Genomic DNA, 10729 nt, shown 5'->3' with positions numbered 1-10729 from the left:
TCATCGATGTTGTCAATGGTGCGTTTCGAGCGACTGGGGGGGGGGAGGGAAGTCAGACTGTTACAGACTGTCATTCGAGTAGAAGCGTCTCAGGGAGTAGAGTATCAACATCGAGGACAACCGACGGAAGAGGAACATTTGGGGTATGAGAACCGCCAGAATCTGGTCCCATCCTGCGCTGCCCAAGGCCCAGTCTGACTGACAACCATCGGATCAGTACCGACCCCGACCCACCTCTCGGAAAAACACAATATCGGGTGAGCAGAAAATCCGGCGAGCGTTGAAACCAGGGGGGAAAGTGTTTGGACTTGTTTCGGCCGAACTCCGAGCGCTGGAGAGGGGGGAGGGGGCGCCTTGGGAAAAGATACATCCCTATAGACTAGGGAATTACAATATAGTTCGATGCTAGGGTGCGGCTATAGAATAGGAAACAGTTAGGAGGTGAATGGTTGTCGCAAATTAACTATTTAAAATGGTTCTGGGTTCGCAGAGATGTGCTCAGCGATCAGTAGTATCCTACTATGGTCAATGGGAGAGCTACTATCCCTGTCGATTGTTACTCGTAGCGCTCCATCTAAGCCCACAGTCTTTTGTCACACGTTTTTGTTGCTAGTTGGTTAATGCAAGTCTATTGTGAAATGTGGAACATTGTTGTTAAATTGTTTCCACCGATGATGTCCCCGTTCGATCAGCTCCAATGAGGGTGACGTATGAGCACAACCAGGTAAACTGGCTAGCAGCTGGAACAGCTTTCACATGTACAACTGCGTGCATTCGGAAGGCTTCTGCCTAATCGTCAGAGGTTGTGTTTCATCGCAAACTTAACTGGCAAGTTAAATAATGTAAGGCCAGTCTAAATTAAATCCATGTTAGCTGTATTTGACATTTCCGAACTGTAGGCTAATGCGTTACAAAGGAAGTAGCTAGCATTGAAATTGGACAACATGCAGCTAACGAGCCACACGCCTAATATAGGCTCGCTACTATTTTTGCATGTTGGTACCAAACAAGCAAACTGTGAAAGCTTTGTTGATTTGCCATTGTAGCTAGGCATACGAATATTGAATTGATGGTAGTTGGCTGTTACAGGATAACAGAGCTAGCTACACAAGTAGCTATCAGTTCCCTACATTGTGATACGAGTCATAAATTTTAATACACGATGCTTGCAGAAATGTACGCTGCTTTCAGTGGACGGATTGACTACTTATACTTATTACTATCGAGGTAATCATTTAAAAGGAGGTAAAATGTGAGCTACACCTAGTTGTTGGCTATGTTATTAAGTAAACGACGTTAAATTAAATAGCTAGCTAACATTAGCATCGCTGCCCATAACTGAAATAACTCGCTGTAAACATTGAAAGGAAACCTACGCGTTCTCAAATTCACGACGGCTTGACGTAAACAGTAGCCTACTTGGAATCAAGGGGGTACCGTGTTTGTGCCTAGTTAATGTAGTGTCACAAAGCATCTCTTGACAGTTTCTATCAAACATAGGCTAATCTTCAGTAACAAAACATATTGTTCCCCGGTTCTGATACCGTCTGCCCAGTCCATTCTGCTAGCTACTTGATGCCAGTTACTACAAGTGCTTGTCACGAACGGATAAGCTAAGGGTCTTTGTGCTTATTAATACGAAAGCAATGATTTGTTTAATTATAAAAATAACATTTGTATTGGCTAGATTTAAATGGCTGTGATCATTCCCAGCAACAAATTCATCCATGAAACGTTATCATTGAGGATAGCCTAGGCTACTTAGGACGTGAGCTAACAGACGATACCGAGCGTCCTTTGTTTTTTTTTTAGATGTGGCTTCGTTATGTAGGCCGCTTTGATGTTCCTGGAAAGTGTAGCTAGCAAGAAGGCAACAACAATATAGCACAAAAACAATAAACGTGGAAGGACATTATCGAATACGGAATATTTTATTGTGCGTTCTGCTGTATTGGATTTACGACCAGAAAGACCGCTGTCGACCGAGCGGAAGCTCATGCTGAATATTTTTTGTTGCACGAGACATAACTATAGGGAATGAGGTAATGCCCGCAGAAAACAACCCCTTAGTGAAGTTGAACTATACAGTGCATGCATCCCCTGCTCACCAAAGCGCGTAGATATATTGTGGAGGTTGTAACTACTGAAGAACTAACTTATCAGGCACTGTGTGTGTTCGCCTGCGTATTTACGCAATCACTATGATACATAACATGCCCATTTGTTGTGCGCATGTGTGTTCAGTGTTTAGCTTTGGTATTGTTCATGACCACAGATTGTTTTTGGGGCCTTCCCAGTATGCATCGGTCTACTGAAATCGTTAAGCTCCAGTTGCTTCACTCTTAGATAAGGTGATCTCCAGTAGTGAAATGCTCTTTTTCTCCTTCATTGCATATAGTAGTATTTCTATTTTTTAAATAGATAAAATAGTTCATTTTGTATCTAAATGTAGTGGGACCTATAACAAGATCTGGGTGTTACGCAAATAAGTTTTTTTAAAAATTGCAAGATGTTTGGGTGCAAAATTTGTAAATGAGAGAGGGACAGAGATTTTGTTATTTAACAATAAAGTGTATGTGTGTGTGAGTGTCTGTGTGTGACACTTGCCTTTGTCATGCCGTGAGTCCGAAATGTGATGGAGTTGTGGAAATTTACTGAATAAATTATGATTATACTTGTATTTCATGGGCACTCCAGCTCAGAAGAACCAGTTTCCAGCTTTTCGTCTGGCAGCTCTTTCTACCTGGGTCCCAGCTTGCTCCAAACTGCTCTCCATCCAGCTGGCTAAGCTGTCTGCTACGCCGCCCTCATATGACATCAGGCTATTGCTTAAATTCGGTTTAACTGCTTAGCATTTGTCAATTCATGGCTACGAACCCTCCAAAAATGTGTGTGTGGCTGAGTTCACGTGTCATAAAACTTGCAGCCAGGCAGTGCAAACGTGCAGTACCAGGATTGCAATAATTATTTTAGGATTTTGGAAGGACCTAGTACAGTCATCAGTATAAAATTCAAGTTTAAATATATGATTTAGATTTTTTTTTTGTAAAAGACTACCATTTCAAATGTATTAGACTATGAGAGCTGGTCATATGGATGACTGCCTCTACACGCATAATTGTTTTTGCGGCCTGTTCTCCACACACCTGCTTGCAGTGCTGATTCTTTGCCCACCTCGCCTACCTGCCTGCATATGCATCAGTCACAGTGACTCAAATTAAGTCCCCCACAGTATGCTAGTTACACAACACAGATACAGATCTACACATCATCGTTTACTGCATGATAATTGCCACTGAGAAACTGAGCAGACTGAACTGACTTGTTTGGTAGTGTTGAAGGTACAGAATTTCCATGGGGACGTGTAACATGAAGCCTATATTTCATTGTTCATGTTCCCCGGTGCTTTGGCTGTATGTGACATTGCTGTATTAAAAAGATAATGTTTCAGTTTGGTGATTAAAGAAGGCTCAACCTTTATCCTTATTGTGGGCCTTTACCTTTTGCGCAGGCACACGGGTGACCATGGAGCTGAGAGTGGGGAATAAGTACCGGCTGGGAAGGAAGATTGGGAGTGGCTCATTTGGGGACATCTACTTGGGTAAGTCTTAGTTCTTAGTTTTTCAAGATCTCAGCCTTTGGTTTTTGTTTAGTACTGGCATCACTGCGGCTGATCTGTCTTTTCACCGCCGCTGATCCGCCGTCGCAGCGCAGCTGATGCGTCGTGGCTGATCCGTCTCTCCTTCCTTCCCAGGTGCCAACATAGCGACTGGCGAGGAAGTGGCCATCAAGCTGGAATGTGTGAAGACCAAACACCCACAGCTGCACATCGAGAGCAAGTTCTACAAGATGATGCAGGGAGGAGGTATGGACAGAGTGAGGGAGGGAAATGAGTGGGGGATGCTGCTTGGTTCACGGGTTCGTGTTTATATCAGGGAAGAGAAAGAGAACAGTGCATTACAGGATATATAATCACACGGTGGGCATACGAGCATACAAGAATCCCTAAACATGCGTTTGGTGAAGGGGGTGGAACTGAATCATAATGAGTCTTCTGAAACCTGTCTGTGAACATATTTACACCAATTACAAGAAGTGTACGTGTTATTGTCTACAGGTAATTGTCAAGAGTCTCATTCATATATTTTATATTTAATCAGACCTGCTTTGGGCTTGATAAGTTGAAGGATGTTCTGCCAGAGCTCATTATCAGTTGTGCTAAAATGAGCAGCCTGTCTTTAAATGGGGAGATTGAGGCCATCATCCCATTCAGAGAGAAGGTTTGAGCATAATTGGAATAATCTTTGTGCACAAAAATAGGTCTATGAGGCTTGAACCAATTTTATGGACTTGAATGATTGGGCAGGTTGCTGTCAGTTTCTCAACTCGAGTTATTTTCAACAAGGTGGAACGCCTGTTTTAGTCGCTGGTTTGAAAACCTGTATTGTTGTTTAGGTACTTTGGATTTAAAAGGGGTGTAAACCGCGGTCAGATATCAGTTTAATGGCGTGACTGGCGTCGGAATTCGCATGCGCGTCCTTCCTGTGCTCCGCCTGGGTTCGGACCATGTCTACCCCTCTGCCCTGCAGTGGGAATCCCCTCCATAAAGTGGTGCGGGGCGGAGGGCGACTACAACGTGATGGTGATGGAGCTGCTGGGTCCCAGCCTGGAGGACCTCTTCAACTTCTGCTCCCGCAAGTTCAGCCTTAAGACTGTGCTTCTGCTGGCTGATCAGATGGTATGTGACCTCTTTGCGTTTAAAATAAATAAATAAATAAATAAATAAATAATGTATGTAATGAGCTCCTTCATCCCCCTTTGCCACATTCAGTAAAACCTTTGGTAACGCTTGACTGGGCAATGACGTGCAACTTCAGACGACTTTTACATTTCGGTTACTGGAAGAAAATCTTTACGTTCTCTGCCTTCTCTTTTATCCCTAACCACCGTCCCCAGATCAGCCGCATAGAATACATCCACTCCAAGAACTTCATCCACCGGGACGTCAAACCCGACAACTTCCTCATGGGCCTGGGCAAGAAAGGAAACCTGGTTTACATCATCGACTTCGGGCTGGCCAAGAAGTACCGCGACGCCCGCACCCACCAGCACATCCCTTACAGGGAGAACAAGAACCTGACGGGCACCGCCCGCTACGCCTCCATCAACACCCACCTGGGCATAGGTATGAACCTGCAAATGCACTTGATTCACTCTGATTGTTGCTGATCCCCAAGGTTAGGATTGGACAGGGTTTTAGTAAATGACACATCTGGCTGTGCTGTAGATTAGCCCCCCCCCACCCAGGCCATGGCCCACATACAGCATATTTCCCCAGGTAACCAGTTGGATCTCCTTATCCACTTGCTTCCTGTAACCCAGCGTACCTGTCCAAAATATCCTTCCCTCACCCCATTAAATGCATTGCAGGCTTTTAACAGAGGCTCATAACCAGAGCCACTTTTTTACACTGTATCCATTTATGCTAAAAGCAATTGTGGTTATGTGTGTTGCTCAAGGATGTAATGGCAGTGTCCTAACTGGGAAACCTGCAAGCCCAGTTTCCGAACCATAATGCTACATTACCCCCCCCACCAATCACATACTCCCTTCTGTGTCTATGAGTGTTCTATGCATTCTTCTCTCCCTCTGAATATTCACATCGAACCCATTTTTGCTGCTCGTCCTCGTGGTTTGCTGCTCATTTTTGCCGATATGAACATTTTGCTTGCAAACATTTTCATAAACATGAGACATGAAGGCAATTTTTACTGAGTTTTGGGTCTTTGACCCTGTTCTGTTGTCACATGAAGCCCTGAAGAAAAGGGTGTGGCTATGTCCGTCTCTCAGTGACCCTCGCGCCTCCCTCTTCCCCTCCCCCCTCCAGAGCAGTCCAGGCGGGACGACCTGGAGTCTCTGGGCTACGTGCTCATGTACTTCAACCTGGGCTCCCTGCCGTGGCAGGGCCTCAAAGCAGCCACCAAGAGGCAGAAGTACGAGAGGATCAGCGAGAAGAAGATGTCCACTCCCATCGAGGTGCTCTGCAAGGGCTACCCCTGTAAGTCCGCTTATCCGTGGTTTGCCTGCCCTTCTGTTCGACTCATCTGCCCTCCTGTGTGGTTTATCTGCCCCCCTGTGTGGCTGGTCCACAGGTAGCCAGTGTGTTCCACTCCCTAGCTCCCTTCCTGTAAGGCACTATGCAGAGAGACAGTGGTCTGTACATCACTGTGCATATTAGGCATCCAACACAGGTTATTCACCCCCCACCCCCAGTCAATGAATGTGCCTCTTGGTCGGTCTGTGGAAGTAAACACAATGAAGGAGAGGCTGATCAATTAAGAATGGTTTACTTGCATGTGTAATGGGTGCAAAAAAAGAAAAAAGCCAAATGAGTAGTATAGAAGCGTCTGGAAATTCTCATGTTAAACACTCACTCTGTTGGGTCTTTGTCTGCAGCGGAGTTCTCCACCTACCTGAATTTCTGCCGCTCCCTGCGTTTCGACGACAAGCCAGACTACTCGTACCTGCGCCAGCTCTTCAGGAATCTGTTCCACAGACAGGGCTTCTCCTACGACTATGTCTTCGACTGGAACATGCTTAAATTTGTGAGTCTAATCCTAAGGAGTTTTCCGTGCAGTATAAAGGTTAGGGAACTGGGCTTGCATCTCCAAGGTTGCTGGTTTGATTCCGGTTTCAGGAACTGCCAGTGTTTCCTTGAGCACTCAAGTCCTCAACTTAAATTTTTTTCAGTAAATATCCAGGTGCACATAGAGTTTGTATGTTAAAGAATGTGAACTGTGTAAATTGCTCTGGATAAGTGTCTGCCACTGTAAAAGGCATAATGATAACCATGTGCAGTATCTGTTTGTTAACCCTGTTTTTGGTACTTCACGCTTAGTGCAAGCGGTTAGCTCAACTGGTTAAATCTGTTGTGTTCTGTGGAGGACCCTTGACTTGGAAAGTCTTTTTTAGTGTGTGTGCGTTCAGTGTGTGTGCTTCAGGTTCTCCTTAGTGCCAAGTTAACATTCACTCCCGTTCGGTCCGCTCTGCGTACATCGCGCCCGTATTCTGACGTTTGTCCCTCCGTTTCAGGGCGCGAGCCGGACGGCGGAGGACGGGGAAAGAGAGCGCCGGGCCGGGGAGGAGAGGGATGAGAGGATTGTGGGAGGTCCCCGGGGATTGGCAGCTCGGGCGCTGCCCCCAGGTCCCAACCCGCCGGCCGCCAACAGGGTGCGGAACGGCCCGGAAGCGGCCGTCTCCAACCCCGCTTCCCGGGTACCACAGTCCGGTGAGTTTAGTCCCTGACGCCGGTGCGTCTCATAGCAATGCCGCCGTCTGTCCCGTTCGTGGAAACTGCGGCTTGGTGGGGTTCTGACATGGATGGCTCAGTGGGCAGGATGGCTTCTGGAAACTCAGGCTCACCTCGCTTCCTGGTGTTCTTGCAGTGCCTTTAGAAAAAAGTACCGATGTGGGCACAGGTCAATAGTCTCATAATTGTCATGACTCTCAGCTTTGTGTGTAATAGATTTTGTAGTAATGTAGAGTTTTTTTTGAAGGAGAGTAGTTAAGCTGCCCTTGTATATTTTTGTACCTTTTGTTCTGGTGGGGGTGGTTTTGTTGGGGGGGGGGGGCTGGATTACGCGTGAACATTGGATCGCTGTATGGAAAGTGCTGTGGCAGGGAACGGGACCCCCAGCCACACGGGGGATTTGTAAACAGGTTGTAAAAAGTCGGCCGTCGCACGGACCGCACCATGAGGTCTTGCCACGTGGATATGAATGGCGGCTGCCGTGTTGCTGATGCTTGTCTGCTTGACTCCGCCCTCTCCCCTGTCTCCAGGCAACGCGTCCCCCCGGGCCGTCTCCCGCGCAGAGAGGGAGAGGAAGGTGAGCATGCGGCTGCACCGCGGGGCCCCCGCCAACGTGTCCTCCTCCGACCTCACCGCCCGCCATGACCAATCCCGCATCTCCACCTCACAGGTACGCCGTCACTTCACCTGCCTGCTCTTCCTGCTTCACCCTGCCACGCCCCGACGCACCTCAGCAAGTCTGAACAAAGCGCGCGTGTGTGTGTATAGTTTTATGTATGTATGCTTATGTATTTAAAACTATTATTCTTCCTTGTTATGTTGTTGTAATTGTTATCCATTAAGGGAATGCTTTATGCACTAATGGGTCTGATGCTTTGCTCAGATGTGTGTAAGCACATACACAAATGCTGACTCACTGTGCAGTTCTTGCACACTCACATGCTCCCTGTTCTTCAGCGCTGGTTAACTCTGCTTGTGTGCACATTTTCTCCTGTCTCAACAGGTGAGCATGCCATTTGAGCACCTGGGGAAATGATCCCTGCAGCTCTTCTCTCACCTGCTGGACACTTGACAGGTATGGATATCCCCCACTGTATGTATACATGTGTTGGCCACACCCACTCTCCTGTTTAATTGCAGTTGCACAGAAGCACTATGTTGAAGCACGCTTTCAAAAGGTGAAAATTATTTTTAAAGCTGGGGAGTTAATCTTTTGTGTCTAGTGTCTAGTAAATTGTTGATAACATGTCTTACATTCATAGCTACTGTTTTGCGGACACTACATTCTTTTACAAAATGAAATGGGTCACAAGGGAACAGACGGTTTGGTTTGAATGAACTTTAAAGGCAAGCTTGTCCTGCATTTTTTTAAACTTTTTGGAGCACATGCACGTGCCATTTGAATTCAAGCCTCTTACAATCTGCTGTCTCATGAGTTTTGTTTCACATTGGTTAAATGCTCTGTTTGCTGATGCTGAGATACGCGTTGCTGGATAAGATTGTGCTGAATCCCATAATGCCCTCAGCTCCTTTGTGGCTCTGAGTTGTCAATAGTGAATATTAAGAACTTATTAGTGTGTACAAGCTGTCCATGTAGAATTAGATTAGTTATTGAATAAAATTTATTTTTTAAAAACCTGAATATCTGTAAAAAAGTCTTGGGATGGCATTTTTCCTTGCAGATTGTTGTGTTTTATCAGCAGCGTACCAATAGTGAGGACACGAGCAGATAAAAGGGAATGTGAGCTTTTGTTATTTCTGTTACTGGTGTAGCACCAGCTAAAGGATTTATTTATTTATTTATTTATTTATTTATTTATTTATTTATTTATTTATTTATTTATTTATTTATTTATTTATTTATTTATTTATTTATTTATTTATTTATTTATTTATTTATTTATTTATTTATTTATTTATTCATTCATTCATTTATTTATTTATTTATTCATTCATGCATGCAAATCTGGAACCCCAGTGTGGGTTGGAATGGGAAAAGGCCTCTGCTGCACTTCAGTTAATTGCGTTCGGAGTGCAGACAGTGGTCATTTGACTGCTGACGGTACAAAGTGAAAACTTTGGCAGGTTGAAGGGTTTTGAACGAAAGGCAAATGATTTGATGTGTAAAAGTCTTCTCTCTGCCCTCCTGTCATTTCAGGGCTTCAAATGATACCCCATCCCCCCTTTTTTAATTGCCAATGAGACAAACCGAGAGAAAGAGACAGAGAGAGAGAAGATGGAGAGATGAAGAAAAAGCAGGTCAAACAGAGGAAGAATGGATGACGGTTAGCTGAGGACAAACATGACAGGCCCCCCGCCTCAAAAATTTGAAAGCCACAAGGAGCCCCTTCAGATCATTCCACTACCATGGTAACCCTGACACACTGCCACCCACACCCTCCGTACCCTGCCCCTGGATAGCGAAGAAGGCTTGGGTGTTCTTTATTTTTGGAGGTGGTGAATGTGGGGGTACAGTTAAGCTAAGTAGGTTGCAGTATTGCTTAAATGGAACGTCGTCATCGGCATATGCATATTCAAGTGGACGTGTAAAGTTGGATTTAATCGGAACTTCATTTTGCTTGGTTTTGTTGTGTACACAGTGGGAGCTGTGGTGTAACCATGGATGTGAAGTTAAGGGAAAAAATTTGTCCACAAATACAGATACGCACTTGCAGGTTACAGACTTCTTATTTTCACCTACGGTTTTAAACGACCACAGCTCAGTTGCTGTGTATAAAATCATACAAATACCAGCTTTGCAAAATCCTTGTTGGACGGTTCTTGTTTTGGGGTGGGGCTTATAAAAACGACATTGTCCTTTTAAGATTTCGTTTTATATTTGCAAAAACAAAAAAAAGAAAAAACTGGAGAGACTGTATGTGAGACCGATGGACAGATATGGAAGGTGTGTTACAGAAAGGAGAAGGAATAAGTGAATTTGAGCCATTCTTGTTTTTTCTTCATTGGCTGTTAGGGGACTAGCCGCAATACCACCGGGGGTTTGGCTCCACTGCTGATGTCTTACTGAAGAATCTTATGTGTGTTTCTGTGCGCTAGGTCTTAGCGGCCTTGTGCAGCTGGGAGATGGTGACCACATGCTGAAGTCACAACTGAGAAAGAGAGAGAGAGAGAGAGAGAGAGAGAGAGACTGAGGAAGAGCGTGGTCAACCCACCCGCTCTCCTCGCCATCCCTTTTTCATCCTCCCTTCCCCTCTCCTTCTTCTCTCTTTCACTCCCTCACAGGTGTTGTCGTTCCTGGATTGTAATAACCAATATGAGGGCTGCGAGGGTGGGGGGGGTAAAGGATTTTTTCCGTTTTAATTTCAGAAGATGCCACGTCTCTCCCAGTCTGTGGTTTCGATGGAAAATTGGGGCTTTCTTACCATGTCGCCCTGTTATGCCCCTTTCAGTCTGTGCTCA

At 45.3% G+C, this 10729-nt stretch overlaps 1 protein-coding gene across 1 annotated transcript; it reads left to right on the top strand.

Moving 5' to 3' along the window:
• The first annotated feature begins 29 nt into the window (after nucleotides 1-29).
• Nucleotides 30-10429, top strand: LOC118216652 (casein kinase I). The gene is made up of 11 exons (XM_035398024.1): nucleotides 30-257; nucleotides 3512-3601; nucleotides 3755-3865; nucleotides 4590-4738; nucleotides 4957-5185; nucleotides 5888-6058; nucleotides 6457-6605; nucleotides 7093-7288; nucleotides 7840-7979; nucleotides 8313-8384; nucleotides 9468-10429. Exons 2-10 carry the CDS (start codon nucleotides 3526-3528, stop codon nucleotides 8343-8345), a joined length of 1254 nt encoding a protein of 417 aa, XP_035253915.1. The 5' UTR covers nucleotides 30-257; nucleotides 3512-3525; the 3' UTR covers nucleotides 8346-8384; nucleotides 9468-10429.
• The last annotated feature ends 300 nt before the right edge of the window (nucleotides 10430-10729 follow it).

This window comes from Anguilla anguilla, chromosome 17 (genome assembly GCF_013347855.1).
Source record: "Anguilla anguilla isolate fAngAng1 chromosome 17, fAngAng1.pri, whole genome shotgun sequence".
Lineage (NCBI taxonomy): Eukaryota > Metazoa > Chordata > Actinopteri > Anguilliformes > Anguillidae > Anguilla > Anguilla anguilla.
Note: the sequence above shows the minus strand (reverse complement) of the source record. Positions and strands in the feature narration are given on the sequence as shown.